The 24,671-nt window shown below is 42.3% G+C and overlaps 1 protein-coding gene across 1 annotated transcript in view; it reads left to right on the top strand.

Annotated features, from left to right (window-relative positions):
* dhx8 (DEAH (Asp-Glu-Ala-His) box polypeptide 8) overlaps positions 1-24,671 on the top strand; it is a 53,985-nt gene that overhangs the window by 13,803 nt on the left and 15,511 nt on the right. Inside the window, exons 6-21 of the mRNA XM_072487260.1 lie at positions 65-394; positions 1,844-1,988; positions 5,317-5,520; positions 5,980-6,067; positions 7,405-7,502; positions 8,241-8,388; positions 9,073-9,254; positions 11,139-11,333; positions 12,126-12,311; positions 12,892-13,102; positions 14,265-14,446; positions 17,136-17,276; positions 18,624-18,779; positions 21,859-21,996; positions 22,873-23,001; positions 23,813-24,009. Coding sequence (XP_072343361.1) covers positions 65-394; positions 1,844-1,988; positions 5,317-5,520; positions 5,980-6,067; positions 7,405-7,502; positions 8,241-8,388; positions 9,073-9,254; positions 11,139-11,333; positions 12,126-12,311; positions 12,892-13,102; positions 14,265-14,446; positions 17,136-17,276; positions 18,624-18,779; positions 21,859-21,996; positions 22,873-23,001; positions 23,813-24,009 — 2,730 coding nt within the window. The remainder of the gene's footprint in view (positions 1-64; positions 395-1,843; positions 1,989-5,316; positions 5,521-5,979; positions 6,068-7,404; positions 7,503-8,240; positions 8,389-9,072; positions 9,255-11,138; positions 11,334-12,125; positions 12,312-12,891; positions 13,103-14,264; positions 14,447-17,135; positions 17,277-18,623; positions 18,780-21,858; positions 21,997-22,872; positions 23,002-23,812; positions 24,010-24,671) is intronic.

The raw sequence follows: 24,671 nt of genomic DNA, 5'->3' as shown, positions 1-24,671 counted from the left end.
TTTTTATCCTGATTTATTTTGATCCATTGCAATTTTGAAAGCAAATTATTTTTATTTCTCAAAGCTCTCATGAAAAGGGAAAGCGAAAGAAAAGGAGTCGTAGTCGCAGCCGAGACCGAGACAGGAAGCGGCATCGCCGATCACGGTCCAGGTCACACTCCAGAGACCGAAACAAAAGTAAATCCAACAAGTGGTCCAGAAGCAGGAGCCGCAGCCCGAACCTGAGCAGGGACCATAAAGATCGAGGCAATGTCAGTGAAAAGAGTTGCGAGAAGAGGAAAGACAGACACATAGACAGACCTCCACCAGAGGAACCATCAGTGGGCGAGATCTACAATGGCAAGGTCACCAGTATCATGCAGTTTGGATGCTTTGTCCAGCTGGAAGGTCTGAGGTACAGTACATCGCAAAAGAAAAAGTACACAAATGTAGGAAATGATGGGGGCACTCTGAAGCAATTGAATGGGCTGAGAAATGCATTGATTTGTAATGTGTAGTAAATAGCATTGTATTACTAAGGTAGCTCTGAAAGGAGTTTTTTTTTGTTGCTTTTGTTTTCTACATTTGAGCAAAGTTTTCCGAATCTCTCAAGTGTTTAATTCTAATTTTTGTCCAAGCAGTTTAGAAAAATCACTTGGCAAACAAATGGGGGGGTTTATTCCCTGCCACATGTACTGATCAACCAATACTTCAAGCATTCTGGTGGACTTAAGGAAATATCAGATGTGCTCAAAACTATATACTTAATCTTACATTTCCAAATTATAGGCAAGTGCCTTTATCTGTTGGTCCGCGTGGGTCATATATAGAATTTTAAAAATCTGTTTCCCGGCCATTGCAATGAAGGTTTCTTTTTATGGGCGGCGCAGTAGCACATTGGGTAGCGCTGTTGTTGCTTCACAGCACCAGGGACCCAGGTTCAATTCCTGGCTTGGGTCACTATCTGTCCGGAGTCTGCACGTTCTCCCCGTGTATGCGTATGTTTTCTCCGGGTGCTCCGGTTTCCTCCCACAAGTCCCGAAAGACGTAGTGTTAGGTGAATTGGACATTCTGAATTCTCCCTCAGTGTACCCGAACAGGCGCCGGAATGTGGCGACTAGGGGCTTTTCACAGTAACTTCATTGCAGTGTTAATGTAAGCCTACTTGTGACAATTAAGATTATTATTATAATGACAGTTCAGGTTACATGGATCTATCTGAAGTTAACAAGATCATAGAAATTGGTTCTTTAAAGCTGAGTTTGTCCCAGAAGTGTTTGATTGTTCCAATTCGTTAAAGCCACATTATTTTAGAACGGACAACACTAGTTTGAGATTGGACAACCTTGTCAATCTTTTGAGGTATTTCAGTTTTAATTGGGGCACTGGTCAGAGCTTTATGCCCGAGGTACAGAACAAAGTTGTGGAAGTGCCATACATTTTCCTTGACCTTTATTAAAATAAAATGTTGTAATTGTTACTGGGGGTTAGCGTTGTCCTTGATTCCCTTGTGTCCTGAAGCTCGAATTTTGAATTTAAAAAAAATCTTTGACTATAGTTAATTTACTTATTGCCTCTTAAGTATGAATACGTTTTTTTGAAAATATTTAACTGCAAAGCCAAAACCTGCCTATTGATTATTTTTATCTCTGTTGTGTTTTTCTTGGATGTTTCAGATATCAACCATTTCCCAGGTGTGTCTCCGAATCCGTTAAAGTAACTGGTTTAAAAAAAAATTAATGTAGATTTTCCATTTCTATTTCAAAATGCTTCATTCACTATGTAAAAGGACGTGTGTGTAAATGTTTTCACACTCAGTTTACCAATAAATAAATGCTTTTTCCTTTCCCTCTCTATTTTTTAGAAAACGATGGGAGGGCTTGGTACACATCTCCGAGCTCAGGCGAGAAGGGCGTGTAGCCAATGTTGCTGACGTTGTTAGCAAAGGTCAAAGAGTTAAGATCAAAGTGTTATCATTCACTGGATCTAAAACCAGCTTAAGTATGAAGGTAATTGTCCTTTGCGTCTTTCTCCAGGTGGGTGTTGCCATGCTAGCTGGGATGCTAGTCAATGGAAGAAGTGTGGGGAGGGGGTTGCGGCGGGTTGCTAGAGGGGAGAGGTAGGAGGGAGTTTGGTTCGAAGGGAGGAGGAAGGAGGGGATTGGGAGGGTGGGGCAGAGTGGTGGGGGGAGTGGTTAGCTAGAAGAAGAATGCGCTGGTGACACAGGTGGCTTTGTGGCAGAGTGTAGGTGAGAATGGAGGGGCGGTCATTTTGGGTGGGCTCGGACAAGAGAGGGGACTGGAGGTAGGGAGGGTTTTGTGTTAGGTTGGAATGGTGATTGTAATGGGGGGGGCGGGGAGAGGTGGCGGCAGGAGACACATCTATGGTAAAAGGGCGAGGTGAGGTTATGAAAGGGTTGGGCCGGCAGACATTCCACTCGGCGTTTGATTCCAAGTTGAGAGAGGTTGCGATTTTGTTTAGTAAAAGGGTGGTATTTTTGGTGGCCAGCGAGGATCGGTACGTGGGAGGGAACTACATGATGGTGAATGGGATTTGGCCAGTGGTCCTAGTGAATATCTATGCGCCCAACTGGGACAACGTGTGATTTGTTAAAAGATGTTAGCTTCCATTCCGGACCTGGATTCGCATCAACATAATGTGGGATGATTTTAACTGAGTGTTAGATTCCAGGATGAGTAGGTCGGGCCCAAAGTCGTTGGCCAAGCTGGGAATGGCAAAGGAGCTGGGGGTACTCATGGACAGCGGGGGGAGGTGGACTGTGGAGGTTTAGGCATCCAGGAGAGAGGGAGTTTTCCTTGTTGTCCCACGTGCATCAGGTATATTCCTGAATAGATTGTTTTTGTGGTGGCGAAATCAATACCTCCGGGGATTGTGGGAGTGGAATATGCAACAATTATGATTTAAGACCACGGTGCATAAAAGAGGAAGCGGAGATGGGGCACCTTTTAGACGGTCTGGTATTCCTGCAGCTGGAGCGGCAGGAGGGACAGGGATTGGAGGTGACATGAGAACTGCAGGAGATATTGGAGTCCATTGGGCTGATGGAATTTTATAAATAATTTTTGGCAGTGTTGGCGCCCCATCTCCTGGCGATGTATGGAGACTCATTGGCGCGGGGGGAGCTGCCGATCACGCTGGCCCTGGCATCGATAGCTTTGATCCTGAAGAAGGATAAGGACCCAGTGGACTGTGGATCTTATAGGCCCATCTCTCTTTTAAACACCGATGTGAAGTTGCTGGCCAAGGTGCAGGCAAGGTGATTGGAGAGGTGTGTGCCGGAGGTGGTATTTGAGGTTCAGACAGGTTTTATGAAGGGGTCGCAGTTATCAAACAACTTTAGGCAACTGTTGAATGTGACGATGACTCCGTCTAAGGGAACGGCGCCAGAAGTTACTATTTCTTTTTTTTTTTATAAATTGAGAGTAAGATATTCCCAGTGAATGACCAGGAGAGGTGTGCTAATTTTGGAGGCCTGCCATTCAAGCTGGCCGAAACAAGGTTTCGGTATTCGGGAATTCAGGTAGCCCACGACTGGGCCACGATGCATAAGTGGAATTTGGTCAGTTTGGTAGAGGGATAAAAGGGGATCTAAAGAGATGGGATGACCTACCAATGTCCTTGGTAGGGAGGGTACAGACCATAAAAATGAACATCCTTCCTCGGTTTCTATTTGTCTTTCAGTCTCTCCCGATATTCCTTCTCAAGGCATTCTTTTGGAGGGTAGCTAAGTTAATCTCTGACTTTGTACCCAGGATTCAGAGGGCTTTTGTGCAGAGAAGACGGCGAGTGCGGGGGGGGGGGGGGGGGGGGGGGGGGGGGTCTGACGCTTCCAAACCTGCTATATTATTTTTGGGCGGCAAATGTGAAAAAGGTGCGACGATGGTGGAGGCGGAATGGATAGAGATGGAGGAGGCCTCCTGTGTGGGGGCCCCTCTCCCATTCTCCCTAATGAGGTACACCGTTAGCCCAGTCCTGGTTATCGTCCCTCAAGGTCTGGAACCAGCTGTGGTGGCACATTGGAGTGGGCAGTATGTCTGCTGGCACCATTATGTAGGAATCACAGGTTGGTATTAGCAAGAATAGCCGTGGCATACAGGAGTTGGCATAGGGAAGGGGTAGAGTAGGTAAGGGATCTGTTTGTGGAGGGGAGGTTTGCTAGGCTGGTGGAGTTGCAGGAGAAGTACCAGCTGCCGAGGGGGAGCAAATTCAGGTACATGCAGGTGTGGGATTTTGTGCGCAAGGAGTTCCCCTCATTCCCTCAGCTGCCAAGGCATGCGGTATTGGATAGATTGTTAACACAGGACGAGCTGGGGGAAGGGGGGAGTGCGGATATTTACGGATGGTTGGAAATGGATACGGCGGCAGTGGAGGAGATGAGACTTAAGTAGGAGGAAGGGCTAGGGATAGAATTGGGCGGGGGGGGGGGGGGGGAGCAGGAGTAAAATTATGAATCGGGTGAATTCTACATCATCTTGTCCCAGGATGAGCCTGATACAGTACAAGGTGATGCATAGGGTCCATATGACGTGGGCTCATATGAGCAGGTTTTTCCCTGAGGTAGGGGACAAATGTGAGGACGCCTGCGAATCATGTCCATATGTTTGGTCTTGCCTGAAGATCGGGGGAATTCTTGACCTCAATCTTTAAGACATTGTCAGAGACTGTGGAATGAGGATGGTGCCGTGCCCAATGGTGGTATCTTCAGAGTTTCGGAGCTCTTGGAGGGGAGAGGGGCTGATGTTGTGGCCTTCCCCGCTCTGATTGCCTGGCGGTGAATCCTATTGGGTTGGAGGTTGGTGGTACACCCAGGGTGTCGGTGTGGTTGAAGGATATGGCAAAGTTGCGACAAGTGGGGAAAAAAGTAATCTCACTCTGTGGGTCAGAGGAAGTTTTTTATGTAAGATGGAGACTGTTTTGGTCTCTATTCAAGGATCTGTTCGACACCAGCGGGTAGTGAATGGGGGACGTCTTGGAGGGGAGGGGTTGTGTTAGTTAGTGGGAGAAAATGAGGAAAATGACAAACTTTGTAATTTGGCTGTGTCTTTTGATGATTGTGGTTCGTTGATTGTGTTTGGAATAAAATACATAGATTTATATGTATATTTTAAAAGTATGAAGATAATTATAAAGAATGTGAATTTGGATTAAATTTTGGATTGCAATTGGTTGTTCAAAGTATAAATGTCATGATCTAAACTAGTTAAGGCTCTGTACAGGTGTCCGAGTGAAACACATAGCCAAGCCTTTTATTTTGAGCTTGGGGTTGGTTGGTTAGCTCTGAACTAAAGCTGTTCCTGCTTTAATAATTTTCCTTAGGATGTAGATCAAGAGACTGGAGAGGATCTAAATCCAAATCGGCGCCGAAATGTTGGCGGAGAAAACAATGAGGAAACTACCATGAGGAACCCTGACAGACCCAGTAATCTCTCATTGGTGAACACCCCCGAAGTTGAGGACGATGTACTAGAACGCAAACGGCTCACAAAAATCTCCGATCCCGAGAAGTGGGAGATCAAACAGGTGGGGGCCAGTTAACACAGACTAATCTACCAGAGTAAAAACTGAAAATGCCGAACTGCACAAAATATATCGGATGCCATCTGTAGGGAAACGACAACTGGCTGTTTCAGATGAAACACTGTTCACCTATATTTTTAGAGGGTGATTTGTGCCTTGCTCTATCTCCCATTGTTCTATTTTTTCTCTCCACTGCCGAATGTTAAACGTAATGCTAACTGGAGAGATTTTGATATAGTTTTCGGAAACTAACACTGAGGTGGCATTTCAGAGAAGATTACACTTGGAACAAAGCAGTGGTGAAATTCTTGCACTATTGGTTTCCTGCCACTAGGTGGCACTAATTCATCACATGAATCAGGGTTGATCAGTGAATCGTGCTTTTCAAGGAATGCACAATGCATTTGAAAACCGAGTAGAGTGCTCCTATTAATTTTTTTGTACATACGATTCAAATTTCAGATGATTGCAGCAAACGTTATCTCAAAAGAAGAGTATCCTGACTTTGATGAAGAAACAGGCATCCTTCCTAAAGTTGATGATGAAGAAGGTATGACTCGTCTAGAGTACTTATTTTCTACTGGGCACCTTGCTTTAAAGGAAATATGCTAACACCCAAGTCGCATTTTTGTGTTTGCTTACTTTAAGCTTAGGTTTTCATCGTTCCACCACTGGCTGTTGCACCTTCAGCTGCCTAGCTCCTAGGCACTGGAATCCCTGACCTAAGCCTCCCTGATTCTCTCCCTCTCTCTTCTCCTTTAAGATGCTCCTTAATATCTATCTGTGATCAGCCTATCCTAATATCTCTTTGTGGTGCTTGGTCTCAGAATTTATTTGATAACACTCCTGTGAAAGCGCCTTGGGATGTTTTACTGTGATAAACGCACTTTATCCCCCAAAAGAATTGTTGGTTGCTTTTCACTAATTTGTTAAGACCTTGTAAATTCATCACTTTTAAATTGTTCAATGGCAGCATGCTTAGCAGGCTGTCAGCATGGTGGCGTAGTGGTATTGTCACTGGACTGGTGACCCAGAGTAATGCTCTGGGGACCCAGATTCAAACCCCGCCACTGCAGATGGTTTGAATTTGAATTCAGTAAAAAGGCTGGAATTAATGATGACCATGAAAACCATTGTCGATTGTCTTAAAACCCCAACTCGTTCACTAATGTTCTTTAGGGAAGGAAATTTGCTGTCCTTACCTGGTCTGGCCTACATGTGACTCCATACTCACAGCATTTTGGTTGATTCTTAACTGCCCCCTCAAGGGCAATTAGGGATGGGCAATGAATACCGGCACAGCCATGAAGGAATAAAACATTTCTTTTAGTTGTATCAATTAAGCCCAAACAGATCTATTTGACTCCTATCAATTGATTTATTGTGTTTTCACACATCTCCTGCTTTATAACATTCAAAGGTGGATGATGAAATATGTGATGGGAGAGTATAACACAATTGAGCCCAATGACACTCAGACATTGGATTAATTCAGTAAGTCACAACCGTCTGTCTATAGATTAATGTAGGCATTTCTCTTTGAGCTACCCAACCCGTCCCCTGCCTTTTCCCCGGAACCTGAATTGTTTTCTCTTCAGGTGTTTACCCAATTTCTCTTCGAAAACCGTGATTGAATATACCTTTGCCACGCTCTCAGGCGCTGCAATCCAGATCCTAATCACTTGCTGCATATTTTCTTTAATGTTTCTCGCGTTATTTTGTATTTTTCTATGTTTGCAGTATTGTGGATTGGTTCAGGACAGTCAATTTATCAAACTGAGATGTCTTGGACATTTCTGCAACAGTAAAAATCAAATATCAAAAATTGAGTGATATTTTCTATGCAGCCTGTTGAGTTATTGATACACATTGTCAATTATCTTGCAGATGAGGACCTTGAGATAGAGCTAGTGGAAGAAGAGCCTCCATTCCTCAGGGGACACACCAAACAGAGCATGGACATGAGCCCTGTTAAAATAGTAAAGGTATGCAAAAGAGTTGAAGAATCCAGAATCTCTGTTGTTGCCTCTTTGCCATTTCTCTGTCCTGAATTTGTGAAACATATTTTAAATTTGTACCCCACTTGAAGCATATTTTCTGCTTACTTTTCCGAATGTTGCATTAATCTGCAGCTCATCTTCGAGCCAGGAAGCTCCATACGTTGTACAATACTCATTGTAATTATTCGGTGGCGGCAACTTCTTGAGTTTGTTTGTGAGGGAGTGTGCACTGAAGCGTTGTGCTATTATGGATCCTGAAGTGCAGGCACTATATGAAAATCTAGTGAGACAACCAGAGTTGTTAATATTAACTGTTAGTATATGATGGAGCAATAATACAGCAGCAAGTTTATTCTGCGTCAAACTCCGCAGAGATACAAACTACAGCAATTGTTCCAGCTGTGTCCATTTATACTCTTTGCTGGTTGATCCAATAACCATTACCTGTCTTTAATAAGGCAATTAGCTTGACAATGTCACAGAGTGCCCTTGCTGATACGTTGACACTGTGACACGAGTGAGACCCTTCCATTGCAATCAGAGTTTCAGGCATTTCCTGCTTTTAGTTTTTTTTAAAATAGCTGCTTCCGAGGCATATTTGCTGACTTGGTTTTTGCGCTAAATTAAAAGCTTTAAAAACTTTCCATGCCCAATTATTTGGTTTGTTGTTTTCAAAATATTGTGGTTGAAGTGCTAAAATGTTGGTTTATGCTTTGAGTTTAGAATCCTGATGGCTCGCTATCCCAGGCTGCCATGATGCAAAGCGCTCTGGCCAAAGAGAGACGAGAGATGAAACAAGCGCAGCGAGAGGCAGAAATGGACTCGATCCCAATGGGACTCAATAAACACTGGGTTGATCCACTACCTGATGGTACGTTAATGGCTAAAGTAGGTTCTTTATGCTGAGGATGGGAAGGAAAGATATTGATTGTAAATAGTTTATTTCTGCTGGTCTCATTTTTCAGAAATTTGCAATTTGATATTCTAATGCTTTTCTAGTTTAAACTTGCTAATTATCGACATTATTAAAAATATTGTAGCTTTCTTCCCACTCTTCTGCCTTTTGCTTTTCAAAGCTAGGGAGTGGAGCACTTTCAATTTTGGCATCCAGTGAATATCACAGGTTTATCAGAAATAGAAGCAGAGGAAAGCTCTGATACTTGATGCTCACAATGTGTCTCAGACCTGAAGACCTCTTGCTTGAGTGCCGCGCTTTACACACCAGCCACCTTGTAGTCTCTCTGAATTAAATGATCAGTTTTGTCAAGTTAACAACAGTTTGCGTTGCGGCCCAACTAGGAACTAGCTGTACTGTTTTCAACTTAGACCACTACGGCTCGCGAATAAATCAGAGCTTCGACTCATTATTCTGGATGGATTTGAGTTCCGAATGTAGAGAAAAGTGCCTTGTTCACGGCACCTTTTAATTCTCTCCTCCTCACCCCAAATAAGGTATTATTTTTGAGTGCAGTAAATTGCCATACTTGATGTACCAAATGCAGAAAGCACCTGCAGATCGTGGGGCAGTTCCAAACCATGTGGCTTTATTTTCTAGTTGATGGCCGACAGATTGCAGCAAATATGAGGGGCATAGGAATGATGCCCCAAGACATACCCGAGTGGAAGAAGCATGCCTTTGGAGGAAACAAGGCATCCTATGGTCGTAAAACCCAAATGTCTATTCTTGAGCAGAGAGAGAGCCTACCCATTTACAGACTTAAAGAACAGCTGGTTCAGGTAAAATAAATTGCATTAAATTGATATATAGTCACGCTAAACCTTTCAGTCTTATTCAATAGATTTAATTTTCCACAATTTTCTCTCTCCATCACCTAATTGGCGATTGATTAGAAAACAAATTCTTTATGTGAATTATTCCATAGATGCTGTAGTTGCAGGCTACAGCTATCGGGTAGTGTTATGGCTTCGCTTTACCCTGTATGGTGGGGAACTCCCAACATACAGTGAGCAGCACCATCTTTAGATCCATTTTCAAGGCTAATCAACCCAAAAAGAATCAAATTGATAGCTGCATTCAAATTGAATGTACAGTTCACTGAAGGATTGAAAGAAATATCAGTGACCCAGATCTTCAGGTCCCTGGAGGAATGTGCCCTGGAAGATATGCCGGGGAATACCTTGGAAGTCCCCAAGCAAGGATAAATGGGAATTGTCTGGAAAATGTCAACTTCCTGGAGGGGGGGGGGGGGGGGAGGAGGAGGAGGAGGAGGAGGAGGAGGAGGAGGGGGGGGGGGGGAAGGAAGGGTGGGGGGGGGGGAAGGAAGGGTGGGGGGGAGAGGAGGAGGGGTGGGGGGGGGAGAGGAGGAGGGGGGAGAGGAGGAGGGGGGGGGGGGAGGAGGAGGAGGGGGGAGGGGGGAGGAGGAGGGGGGGAGAGGAGGGGGAAGGGGGGGTAAGTTCGTGTCTGGTAGGGGATGCACTATTGTTTACTGTTTAACGTTTATTTGTTTGTTTATGCACTTTTGTTCTTGTTTTATTATTTGTGTAAAGGGGGGGGGGTTCTATTTTTCTGTTGTGATAATCTGAAAAATATCTGCAAATATTCTGAAAATACTTAAATTGTGAAGTTGAACTCATAGAACGTTCAAAGATTTCTAATACTTTGAAAACGAGCATTGGTATTTTGAAAACGAGACATCTGGAAACAGAAATCTTGATTCTCTCAATATTGTAAAGCAATTAAAATCTAAAGGAAAACTCCATTCAGATATTTGAATGAAAAGCTCATCACTTGGACTGAATAAGTGGAATATTTCATTTTATGAATGGCGTGTTCCATGTAAAAATAATCAGCTGCTTAATTAAGTATCATAGAATCTACAGTGCAGAAGGAGGCCACTCGCCCATCGAGTCTGCACCCCCTCAAACCCACGCCTCCACCCTATCCCTGTAACCCAGTAACCCACACCCAACCTTTTTGGACACTAAGGGTAATTTATCATGGCCAATCCACCTAACCTGCACATCTTTGAACTGTTGGGAGGAAACCGGAGCACCCGGAGGAAACCCACGCAGACACGGGGAGAACATGCAGACGCCACACACAGTGACCCAAGCCGGGAATCGAACCTGGGACCCTGGAGCTGTGAAGCAACTGTGCTAACCACAGTGCTATCAAATATGACTTGGGGATAAAGAAGTATTAGAGGTGGACGTGACCATAATTTATGATTTGATTTTAAAACTTGGATTCGATCCTTGCAACGAAGCAGAGGACACTGAAAATACCCAGCAGGCATGGCAGAAAGAAACAGTCAACTTTGCAGTCCAGAACTGGTTAAATCCTTGCATCGGTTATCGCAGAATGCTGCAGTGCTGTAAATGACAACTTAGATTTTGAAGTCAACGTCCCCAATTTAAAAGAGCATTTATTATTTCAGATATACTAATAGAAGCAATAAGCTGGGATCTCATACAGAATGAACTGCCTTATGCAACCCAATCCTTTCTAATTGCCACCGTTTCCTTTTGTATATTGTTACAGTTCTACTATTAATGTTTTTCAAAAATGAAATGAAGTTACTAGAAATTGTATACAAGCTTTCGTGTCCCTGCCTTTTTAAAAGTTAATTTCTGGTAATGAAATTGTTTCCTTTTCCGTAGGCCGTGCATGACAACCAGGTTCTGATTGTCATTGGGGAAACTGGTTCTGGTAAAACTACTCAGATCACCCAGTACTTGGCAGAGGCAGGGTACACAACCCGGGGGAAAATCGGGTGCACGCAGCCAAGGCGTGTGGCTGCGATGTCAGTTGCTAAGAGAGTGTCCGAAGAGTATGGTTGCTGCTTGGGTCAAGAGGTAAGCTGAAATTGCCTTGCTGTTTTATATTAATTTTCCACTGGAGATCTTGTTTTTTGATGGTTCTCATTTTGAAGCTTTTTCACCAGTGGGCTGTTGAAATGAATTGATATATTTCAGATTTAGTGGCGGGATAGTATTCTAATGTACATGCTCTTGTCCAGATTAATGCTGGCATATGGTTTTTAAGAATCATTTCAAAGGGTTGTCCATGCTATGAATATAAATTTGTGGGAACATATTAAAGATAGCCCCTGAAGGTCCATGATTTGCACACAGCTCACATGGACAAAAGGTATTCCTATGATAACAACACACCGTAATTGTTACCTTATGTGCCCTATACCCTCTACAGTAGATGGTAAAACTCCAGCAAAATGGAGTGGTTCAGTTGACTATATAACCTGCAATATATGGCTGAACGATGAGAATGCCACAACCTTATAATATGTTCTAGCGAACCTATGCAATGCAATCTATGAAATTGTGACAATTTTGGAGTATATGAGTAACCTGCTGCATTCAGTACTGTAGATCATGTTGCTGTGATATTCTTCCACTGCAGCTTTTCTTTCTAATAATTTTTCACTCACTTTCTTCCCTCTGTTTTCATGCCTCAAGGCTCCTCAAAGAAACATGAGAGATTTATTTGCAATTTATATGTATATTTAATAATGTGTGACTGCATAGATGACTTTGAACTGTGTGTAAAAAGATTGGTGATGATAGGAACAGGTGGGATACGAGAATTGTGAGCACATTCCTATTCCGTCTTTCTGCTGAACATTGCAGGTTGGCTACACCATTCGATTTGAGGACTGCACCAGTCCAGAGACTGTGATAAAGTATATGACTGATGGTATGTTGCTGAGAGAGTGCCTAATAGATCCTGACCTGTCTCCGTATGCTATCATCATGTTGGATGAGGCCCATGAGAGGACTATCCACACTGATGTTTTGTTTGGGCTTCTGAAAAAGGTAAGCGGTCATTGAATATTTTTTCTCTGCTTCAAGGCCACTGAAATATTGAGCATAGCATATTAAAACATTGTAATTGAACCAGCCCCATGTTGAACCAATTTGCCGGCATATAGTGTTTCACTCTGGCGTTAGTTTTGATTACTGGGAGCAAAAGACAACATTTGGAACGTGACATGCAGGCCAGAAGAAGTGACTTATATAACTAATCTAATAAAGTTGTTCAGGCGACATTCTAAATTCTGAGAATGAACTTCGATTTTATGATCCTTCTCTGAACCTCAATTAGATTACAATCTTGAACTCAGTCAGTTATCCATTTCAAATGTACAAAGATTTAATAGCTCAGCATATTCTCAGTTCATCTTTGTATTGCTAAATTGTGCACATTAGGCTAGAGGTACTGCAATAAGAATTTTTTCAATGTTTATCCTGTGGAAGACCTTTTTTTCTATAGCTAACAGTTTTAATCCTATGATTCAAAGCAATGAATAGCGCTGTTATATACATTTCGTTAGAACAGTGCTATGAGTAAAACGTTTCACCCTTTTAACTCATTATGCTTATTTTTCCTCTCTAGACTGTTAAAAAACGCCCTGATATGAAATTGATTGTAACATCAGCTACATTGGATGCAGTTAAGTTCTCCCAGTATTTCTACGAGGCACCTATCTTCACAATCCCCGGCCGAACATACCCCGTGGAAGTACTTTATACTAAGGAACCTGAGACCGATTATCTAGACGCTAGTCTAATTACAGTGATGCAGATTCATTTGACGGAGCCACCAGGTATTTCCCATTACACAGTTCTCACTAGTGATTAATTATCTTATTTGTGTCCTATCATTCCCACAAAAGCAAGTGAATTTTTCTTTTTTGAAAACTTTGTTTCTGATCTTCAATGCCATTACTTCCCAGTAGCTTAAATAATATTTTCATAATTCAAGTGACTTAAAAATTGAACTACTAATTTATAATCTCAATGACTAAATTGTTCGATATTTGCCTGGGCATAGCCTTACTATTCATACTGCTGCTATCAGATGCTCAGCGTTGATAAAGAGTAAATTAGACCACAACCTCCAGCACCACATATGTGCAGTGAAACAGGGAAGTAAAGAAGTTGTTCTCTAAGTTGACCTACACCTGTAGAAGCATCATTGGGCCAGTATCTCACCAGGAGACCCGACATTCAGAAACATAGAAAGAGTACACATTAGATAAATACAGGGCTTAACTTAGCATAAGAGAATTTTTAACAGTGTGAGAAGTCTTATTTTTTTTCCAAACACTCCAGCACTGAAAATTATATTTTACAAGTGTAAAGTCTCATTCCCTCAGTTTTAATGTCGGAATTTATTTTTGCTTTATCTTTTTTCCCTCTTCCTTAATCCATCTCTTTCTCTCGCTCTTTCATTTTCACTTTCTGTACAACATTTGGCAATTAACTAAAGCTTAGTAAGGATTCAGACAGGTTAAGGAGATACCTAATTGCAAGCCCCAAATACCCAGCAAAAGGCATGCACCACCTAGAATTTCGAAGTATTGCACGTTCCAGTGCAAAAACCCATAGAACATCCATGAATAAGTTGAGCTTAAAAGAATGCCGAGTGTCATTTGTTTGCGACTGACTGCAAAATCAAGGCCATGGTGTATAGTATAGTTGCGTGCAGCTTTCTGCTTGAGGTACCGTCTCCCTTCCTCTCCTTCCACCTATCACCAGCATTTTCCCACCGCACCCAACCCCTGACAAACAACGCCAAACCAGCCGTAACCTATTTACCAACAGAAATTGCGACTTTCTCTAAACGCATTTAACGTTATGCTGCTCGATACTTTTATGCATTATAAGCTCTTTTTTTTTTTTTAATTCCAAAGTTTAGATTTGCTGTCCCTACAAACCCTTTCCGTGCAATTTTAAAGCGTGTTGTAAAATTATTTTTGGATATAGGTGACATCCTGGTTTTCCTAACTGGTCAGGAAGAAATTGACACTGCGTGTGAGATTTTGTACGAGCGAATGAAGTCCATGGGTCCCGATGTGCCAGAGTTGATCATTCTGCCTGTCTATTCTGCTTTGCCGAGTGAGATGCAGACCAGAATTTTTGATCCTGCTCCTCCTGGCAGCAGAAAGGTAAAATTGCAATCTTGTTATTTTAATGTAAAAGAGGCAGTGTGGTTTCATTAACTTCGAGCTGTGTAGGTAGAATTACGAATATACTTAAGTTAGAACTGAAAACTATGCGAATTGAATCAGGGCCGCACTGTGGCGCAGGAGTTAGCACTGCTGAATCATGGAGCTGAGGACCTGGATTCGATCCCAGCCCCGGGTTTGCACATTCTCCCCGTGTTTGCGCGGGTCTCACCCTCACAACCCAAATATGTGCAGGCTAGGTGGATTGGCCACGCTAAATTGCCCCTTAACTGTAAAAAATAATCGGGTACTCTAAATTTATTTTTAAAAATGTTTTAAAAGTGAGCAAACCCATTGAGCATGGAATGTCTGGTATTTGACATGGTTAGTACAGTTGGCTGGACAGCTGGTTCGTGATGCGGAGCAGTGCGGCTTCAATTTCCGTACCAGCTGAGGTTATCCATGAAGGCCCTGCCTTCTCAAGCTTGCCCCATGTCTGAGATGTGGTGACCCTCGGGTTAAATCACCACCAGTCAGCTCTCTCTCTCAAAAGGGAAAAGCAGCCTATGGTCCTTGGGGACAATAGCGACTTTTATTTTCGAGCTTCCTTGTAAAGAAACCCAGCATCTGTGGAACTTCAGTAGATTTCCCGCTGCTTGATGTAACTACTTGTAACCACTCCTTCAAAAAAAACCTTGGGTAACCTGTGTCTATCGATAGCTACATTTAAAAAGACCACTGTGAATTTTTAGTGGCATACAAGGATCGTTAAACTTTATGACGATCAATGTTCCCTTTAGTATTCATTCATGGAATTATGATTAAATATGTACTAAACATTTAACTTCTGTCCCTAAGCACACTTCTGCTATTGTTACTCTTCAATTTTCTCTTGTAACTTTGAAAGTGCTGATTTGGGTTGGTTGGGAGGATGGTTACAATTTTGCAGGTGTCAACTGCCCTCTAATATTTTGTTTGTGGCCATTTTCCATGTGTGATCTGAGATTGGGGAGGATGTGGCTGAGGGGTGGGGGGGGGGGGGGGGGGGGGGAGAATTCCCTGTTATGGGAATGTTATGGGATTATGAGCACCCATTGGGAAGTCAAATGGAGCCTCGGTTAAACATTGCATTTGTAAAACAATGCCTCCAGTTCTCTGTGTTCTAATCAACATTTATATCTCAACCAGCACAACTAAAACACAATATTTGATCATTTAGCACCTTCACATTTGCTAAGCACAAACGGAGGGTCACATTTTCTTATGGTTCAAAAGTGACTAGTCTGCGAAATACTTTGGGCCACTCAGAGGATGGGGCAGGAAGTTTTTCCAAATCATTTACTTATTTACTAACTTAGTAGCAAACATACCAATCAACTTAAATGTGTATGGATCATAACAGGTTACTACATAATTGCAAAATAACTGAAAGCAAATACACTATGGAATTAAAAATGTTTCGTGGAAAGATTAATTAGAACCATCATCTCAATTGAGAAAGGTGAAATGCAAGATCCCTCCATACTCCTGGGTTTGGAGAGGAGGAAGGTGAGTAAATCAACAGAGTTCCTGTTCCTGATCATTACTCAGGAGGTTTAGCTAGAAACTTGAGCATGTGGGTATGTCTGGACATACAAGATCAGACCAGCTCACAACACAGGGCTAAGGAAGTTCTGTATTGTTGAAATGGTAGCTAAGATTGTGTTCAAATTTCTGAAGTGGTCCTGGGACACACAATCTTCTGTCTCTGAGACAAGTATCTGCATCGTTTGTCCTCTTTTTCCCTCACCCCCAGCATCTAACCAAGTTTTCTCCCTTTTATCAATGTAATAATTTGTTAATTTTGTAATCACCAGAAACAAGCGAGTACCTTTCAAAAATATCCATTCTTTGAATGAATCTCAATGTTGAGCATTGGCAAACAGTTCAACTGTCAGCCATTACAGACAAACCAGAATCCTCCCCTTGCTTGAAGTTCACAATCAGGGGCTTTCCAATAGTAGGTGGATAGTAATCAAAATCATAAACTCTAGCGAATAGTTTTTTTTCTTTTTAAGTCCAGTCCAAGTTTTGCTTCCATCATCATTTCAGATGAGCAGTGCTAACTCAGCACAGATGTGGAGGGCTTTCCTGGTCTGCATTATTCAGTAGTGTAATTATTCACTGAGGGAAACTTTTCTCTGATTACCATTGACCAGAATTACTGGAACATCAGTCCATTGTTTCATCTCGAGGCTTAATCTTTGTAAGTTTCTGCTGTCTGAGCACCTTTTTGCCTCACTCCCTCTACTCCATTTGTGCCTGATTATTCAGCGGCTACTCTCCTCTTCCACCTGCCTTGATTCTCTCTGCCTTGCCACCCCCCCCCCCCCTTTGTGCTTTCAAATCTTTCTCATTAACAATGCCATCAGTCACCCCCAGCTCCTTCTCTATTGTTAGTTCCCTTCTGCCTAGTCAGTGTCTGCAGATGTTATATTTTCTATGTAGAGTGTTTTGAGACGCTCTCCTGCACTAAAGAGCCCTGAAGAAGTGGCGACAATTGTTGGCAGATGCTCCCAAAGTCATAGTGGATTAAGAAGGGCCAAAATGTAGGTGGTTTAGTGGTTCTATCTCTCTTGTTGTTTTTTAATTAATTAATTCGATGTGTTTCCCTAAACCTTTTCTATCTGTAACTTTTTTCCAATTATAGGTTGTAATTGCCACCAACATTGCTGAAACATCACTGACTATTGACGGTATCTACTATGTTGTGGATCCTGGGTTTGTTAAACAGAAAGTCTACAACTCAAAGACTGGCATTGACCAGTTAGTGGTGACTCCAATTTCACAGGTTTTCCTTTTAAACATCTGTTTTGAATGTAATTTGTTGTCATATTGTATATCTTGTTATAAACAAAGCCAGCATCAGCGTGTCTTTAAGATCTTTAGTAGACTGTGCCATATGTGTGCAGTAGCCTATAATTAATAAGCCATCTTCTACTCCTACCAGTATTATAGTTTATAATAAACTGTAGTTTCCTTTTATTCCTCCATCCACCGGTCAATTTTCTTTGCTCCTGAAAATGAAAATCGCTTATTGTCACAAGTAGGCTTCAATGAAGTTACTGTGAAAAGCCCCTAGTCGCCACATTCCGGCGCCTGTTCGGGGAGGCTGGTACGGGAATTGAACCGTGCTGTTGGTCTGTGTTAAAAGCCAGCTATTTAGCCCAGTGTGCTAAACCACTCCCCTGGGATATGATTCTGCAAGTGTCTGTTATGTTCGGTACCTTTTCCAGGTAGACGTTATTCTGTGTGAACCCTGAGAGAAGCCACTTAATCGCAGGGGTATCATAGTTGAGCTCCATCCTGTCCTTACCTGGCAACCATGCAGACCCACTGCTTTCTTGCACCACCATGGTAACACATTAAAGACATTCAACATTCCAGTTGGATGGTAGCTTGAGAGGTGCAGCCTGCTAAGAGAATCAGAATCACAGAATAATACAGTGCAGAAGAGGCCCTTCAGCCCATCAAGTCTGCACCGACGCATGGAAGAATCTTGACCTGTCTATCTAATCCCATTTGCCAGCACTTGGCCTATAGCTTTGAATGTTATGACGTGCCAAGTGTTCACACAGGTACTTTTTAAAGAATGTGAGGCAACCCGCCTCTGTCACCCTCCCAGGCAGTGCATTCCAGACCTTCACCACCCGCTGGGTAAAAAAAGGTTTTTCCCCAACCCCCGCCCCAAAACCTCCTGCCACACTTGAACTTGTGTCCCCTCATAACTCACCCTTCAACTAAGGGGAACAGCTGCTCTCTGTCCAGCCTGTCCAAACAAGGGATGAACTTTAGGCCGAATATACTTTTCTTTAACCGTTCTTGTACTATATAAATAAATACAACAAACAGGAGGGAAAGTTTAATAATTGACCTTTAAAACTGATAATTTTTCATAAGGAGGAAAAATCTTCAATTGTAATATTTCCACCTAGTGCTAATTTTGTTTGCCATCGTTGTTTCATTTTAAGATGATAAGATGTAGGAGCAGAAATCGGCCATTCAGCCCATTGAGTCTGCTGCGCCATTCAAGGAGATCATGACTGATCTGGTTTGATAACACTCAACTCCACTTTCCTGCCTTATCCCCATAACCCTTGTTTCCTTTACTGATTTGAATACTGTCTGTTGTCCACAGGCTCAAGCTAAACAGCGCGCTGGCCGTGCAGGGAGGACAGGACCTGGGAAGTGCTATCGCCTGTACACCGAGCGTGCCTATAGGGATGAAATGTTGACCACAAATGTTCCTGAAATTCAAAGAACTAATCTTGCTAGTACAGTACTGTCACTCAAGGTAAATTACATGTCTATTTCAGTTACATTTAAAAAAAAAAAAAATTTACTGTACCCAATTCATTTTTTCCAATTAAGGGGCAATTTAGCGTAGTTAATCCACCTAGCCTGCACATCTTTAGGTTGTGGGGGCTAAACCCACGCAAACATGAGGAGAATGTGCAAACTCCACACGGACAGTGACACAGAGCCGGGATCGAACCTGGGACCTCGGCGCCGTGAGGCAGCAGGGCTAACCCACTGCGCCACCTTGCTGCCCTTACTTACACCTTCAAACATTGTTAAATGCTCTGGATGTAATTCGGTTAAAGTGTGAGGAGAGGAAACAAATCTGTGATCCCCGCCTCATTAAAACATGAGTGTTGAGATAACTTTTAAGACTGTATATTTTCGAAACCATACAAGGACAGCACAGAATGGTCACTCCATGTCTGTGCTGGCTTTTGCTGCTGTATTCGCATTGATGTCTCCCCAAAATTCTTTATCTTTCTTTATTACAAATATTTATCCCCTCAACGTAATGGTCCCTACCCTAACTACCTCCTGTGACAAAGCATTCATGCTTTTTCAACTCATCGCTTAAAGCTCTCTTAACTTTTTCCTCATTCAGTGACTGAAAATATTAATTTGATTACTTATCACTCAGTCTTCATTTATACTATCAAAACATTTCATAATTAGCTTTATCTACTCCAGTAGGAATTGCCTCAATATCCCAAGTCTCCTTGTATCTGCCGTTTCCAATCCTTGGTATCATCCTGGCAAAGCCACTCTGTACAAACCCATGTCATTAATGCCCTTTCAGTAATGGTCTTCTGAAAATTACGCACAATATTCTAACTTTGACATAACCATATCCTTGTATGAACTTCTTACCAATACTCTTATATTTTACGTTTCTATAATATAAAACCCAAATGCTGTTGGTAACTGTGTGTTATTAAGCAATTGTATTTTGAAAATACTTATGTATTTCAGGCAGCAAGGTAGCACAGAGGTTAGCACTGTTGCTTCACAGCGCCAAGGACCCGGGTTCGATTCCTGGCTTGGGTCACTGTGCGGAGTCTGCACTTTCTCCCCGTGTCTAGTGTGGATTTCCCCCGAGTGCTCCGGTTTCCCCCTCAAGTCCCGAAAGACATGGCTTGTTCGGTGAATTGGACATTCTGAATTTTCCCTCGGTGCACTCGAGGCGACTAGGGGATTTTCACAGTAATTTCATTGCAGTGTTAATGTAAGCCTATTTGTGACTAATAAAGATTATATTATTATGTATTTGTAATCTGGTAAATAACGTATTAATAGAACATACAGTGCAGAAGGAGGCCATTCGGCCCATCGAGTCTGCATCGACCCACTTAAGCCCTCACTTCCACCCTATCCCCATAACCCAATAACTCCATCTAACCGTTTTGGACACTAAGGGCAATTTATCATGGCCAATCCATCTGACCTGCACATCTTTGGACTGTGGGAGGAAACCGGAGCTCCCGGAGGAAACCCATGCAGACACTGGGAGAACGTGCAGACTCTTCACAGACAGTGACCCAGCAGGGAATCGAACATGGGACCCTGGTGCTGTGAAGCCACAGTGCTATCCACTTGTGCTACCGTGCTGCCCATGAATGATGACCAATGTGATAACATTTAGTTTCAATTATATTTGAATTTAAAAGAGACCATATTTAAAACGTAACCTCCTGGTAGACTATGGCAGGCGGATTATTGAATTTACCCGATAACCAGCTCTAAGGCCAGGACTCGTGCTGCTTTGCAATTGCAAATTGCGTTTGCTCATTTTGTGTCTCTGGAATTATTGCAAGTTTTTTGCTAAACTGAAATGGAGGTGAGGTTAGAATTGGTCAATTTAGAGTTTGATATCTAGCCAATGGTTTCCCTAAAGTTGCATCACTACTCCTCTGAATCCTTGTCCGGCTACACTGGAGTATAGATATCTCTCTTGACACTTTATGTTCTGGATTTGCCAAGAAACCAGGAACTTTTGATTCGTGTCTGTTCAAAACTGTACCATTGCTAATTGAATGAAGTCCATTTAATATTTAATTTTTCCTGCCTCAGTGGTTAAATTCTGAGTTTTATGATGCTGTTAAACTCCTGTTTGCTGATATTTCTGTTGTTGGATATCATTTTGAACAAGAGTTTGGTCACCTTTCTTAATTTTCCCTTGTTAGCACAATTTCTGTTTCTTACTTTTCGGCTTCTGTTGTGTGAAGTGCCTTGATGCAGTTCCTGCATTAATAATGTTATCTAAATGCTGCTGTTGGTGGACAACAAACTGATCTCGCTACTCAAATCATAGAATCCCTACAGTGCAGAAGGAGGCCATTTGGCCCATCGAGTCTGCATCAACCCTTCGGAAGACCACCCTACCCAGGCCCAGTCCCCCATCCTATCCCTGTAACCCCATCCAACCTTTGGACACTTGGGGAAAATTTAGCACGGCCAGTCAACCTAGCCTGCATATCTTTGGACTGTGGGAGGAAACCGGCGCACCCGGAGGAAACCCATGCAGACACGGGCAGAATGTGCAAACTCCACACAGACAGTAAACCGAGGGCACGTCCTTGGCAATTATTCGCCAAACAATGGAAGGTGCTGTAATTTTAAAAATTATTATGGCTAGGACGAGGAGACAGACCCGGAGTCTGCCTCCACTGAAACAGAGATTGAACGCTGTGCAGTTGCCTTTAATCTGATCCCCACACTAGCCATCTAGCCAAGTGAGCTAACTGGCTCCCATTCCAGGATTCTGAGTTCTTAAAATCTGCCCTGCGGTTGTCATTTTGTTACTAAAGAAAAAGTCAATTGTTAGAGAAGGTTTGTGTGTTGGTGATGTATCACTTTGCCATGTAAATACCTCCACTAGTCTGTTGTGGTATTGTAAGTTGTGCATGATGCCGCTCACCTAGCTTTGTGTAGTTCAGAAAGAAAGTCTGAAGAATTCTGTACTATCAGGACATGACATAAGCAACATCCGAGTCTGGGTTAATTGCTTTAATAACTATAATAGTCGAGCATTCAAAATATATGTACTTTCACAATGAAACCTTTCTCTGTCTCAGGCTATGGGGATCAATGACCTGCTTTCATTTGATTTTATGGATGCCCCTCCTATGGAGACCCTTATCACTGCCATGGAACAACTGTACACATTAGGAGCACTGGATGATGAAGGTTTACTGACACGACTCGGGCGCAGGGTAAGGGGAACTTAGTGGATCTTTGGAAGACTAACTTTGGCTTGATAACATCACACATTTATAACCGCTGTTGTATTAAATGAGTTGGGAATCAGTTCAGGTCATTTTACTTGTGTTTGGGCTGGGGAGATGGGCAGGTTGCTTATTTTGTAATAGAAAATTTACCAAGTTATTAAGTTGAATGACTATTGATGCCTGAAGTTTGTTCATTTAAATATCAGCAATCTTAAGTACTAAGCAGGAAGTGGTTGGCTTCTCATTTAGGTCCATTTATTACTCAGCGCATAGGTCAGCCACGCAGCTATTAACATTGCAGTGTCTGCTGATGTCGCTGTGATCATAAAACTGTCTTTCATAGAATGAGTTGTGTCTGCACAATTTTGCAATGGCCAAATTGGCTAGCTGGACAAGGTGATTAGGCTTATTAAATTTTCTGTTGATTTAAGTTTTTTGTATTGATTTTATTTTGATTGATTGTCAGAGCTGAGCTATGAGCTCATCCCAATCGGATACTCAAGTTCTTTAGAAAAAGGATCTATAACCCACGGTATTTTGTTTATAACTCATTTTGTCACAAGAATGGAAATCGTGTCCTGGACATATGGACATGGACTGCATCAGTCTTCACTCAGCTTGATACAGTCTACTTTTAATTCAAAGTTACTTGATTTGAATTGCCTGTTAAGTTAATTAAATTGATATCATGCAAAGAATGACAATTCGGAGTTGTTTCTTTTAAACTAAAAGTTGACTTGAAGCGACAGGAGACCATACTGCATCCTAGCTACCTTTTGCATTAATAAACAATGCTAAAAATTGAATTCTGATTAATTTTGATATTAAGCTGTATGTGCCATTTCTACACACCTTTCTCAGATGGCCGAGTTTCCCCTGGAGCCCATGCTATGTAAAATGTTGATTATGTCAGTACATCTTGGCTGCAGTGAAGAGATGTTGACAATTGTGTCCATGCTGTCTGTACAGAATGTTTTCTACCGACCAAAGGTAAGCAAATCTAACTGGGCTGATAATTGAAAGTGCTAACTTAAACCACCTGTGCATCACTTAATGTACAACAGGTTTGTTTCGAATCACTAACGTTCAGAGCACAGCTCCTTCATCAGGTGAGTCGCTCTCCTGATGAAGGAGCAGCGCTCTGAAAGCTAGTGATTCGAAACAAACCTGTTGGACTTTAACCTGGTATTGTCAGACTTCTTACTCTGCCCACCCCAGTCCAACACCGGCATCTCTACAACATCACTTAAATGTGTCCGTGTTATAACTCCTTTCTGGGCAAATACAGAGCGCATCCATGGAATTGAGATCGTAAGCCTATTTTTGTGCGTACATTTTCTTTACGATAGGATTTTTTGCAAAAACTAGAAATGCGGGAATTTATCATGAGGTACCTGGTTTTCTACCCATTTAGGAACCAATTTTTTTAAAATAATAAAGCAAGCGTAAGAAATCAGTTATTGAGCAAAGTGTGGAGTCTTACCAATAAAAGTGAAAACATTGATTGCAAATTTTAAAAAATGCACAACACTTCCATCAGCATCTGTTAAGAGAAAAGATAGGCTGACGTTTCAATTGCAGAAACGTCATCAGAAATGGACCAACAAAAGGCCAACACCTGAGTTGCTAGCTTGCCTTTTCTTTTTACAGATTTAACTGACCTGTGCATTTCAGTGTCTTCTCGATTTGAGGCAGAATTCCAGCAGCTGTCATTTTTAAATTCTGTTTAAGCATTTGCAGTTGTCGGCTCAATCTGTGCTCTCTCGCTCATTGTTTGTTTATGCTCTTAAATCACTGCTAGGATAAGCAAGCTCTTGCAGACCAGAAGAAGGCCAAGTTCCACCAGGCAGAAGGAGATCATCTCACCTTGCTTGCTGTCTACAATTCATGGAAAAATAATAAGTTCTCCAATCCATGGTGCTATGAAAACTTCATCCAAGCACGTTCCCTTCGCAGAGCTCAGGATATCCGCAAGCAGATGTTGGGTATCATGGACAGGTATCGGGAAATCTTTCATTATTTTACGGGACGTGGGTGTTGTCGGCTGAGCCAGCATTTATTTCCCATCCTTAATTGCCCTTGAAGGGGCAGTTAAGAGTCAACCGCATTGTTGGGGATCTGGAATCACATGTAGGCCAGGTAAGGACGGCGAGATTTCCTTCCCTAAAGGACATAATGAACCAGATGTTTTTTAAAACAATCGACAATGGTTTCATGGTCATCATTAGACTTTTAATTCCAGATGTTTTTATTCAATTCAAATTTCACCATCTGCTATGGTGGGATTTGAATCCAAGTCCCCAGACCATTGCCCTGGGTCTCTGGATTACTAGACCAGTGACTCTCTCAGGAGTGTATTCCTTAGCAAATGAAGTTAGATTCAATATGCATATTGAATCTATTAATTTAGTTAATTTGGTCCACTGAACAAATCCATAATGAATGAACTTGTAGGGGCAGCACGGTGGCACAGTGATTAGCATTTCTGCCTCACGGCGCTGAGGTCCCAGGTTCGATCCCAGCTCTGGGTCACTGTCCGTGTGGAGTTTGCACATTCTCCCCGTGTTTGCGTGGATTCCACCCCCACAACCCAAAGATGTGCAGGGTAAGTGGATTGACCACGCTAAATTGTCCCTTAATTGTAAAAAATGAATTGGGTA

Source organism: Scyliorhinus torazame, chromosome 21, assembly GCF_047496885.1.
Source record: "Scyliorhinus torazame isolate Kashiwa2021f chromosome 21, sScyTor2.1, whole genome shotgun sequence".
In the NCBI taxonomy this organism is placed as follows: Eukaryota; Metazoa; Chordata; class Chondrichthyes; order Carcharhiniformes; family Scyliorhinidae; genus Scyliorhinus; species Scyliorhinus torazame.
The sequence above is the reverse complement of the archived record's forward strand: the minus strand, read 5'-3'. Positions and strand labels throughout refer to the sequence as shown.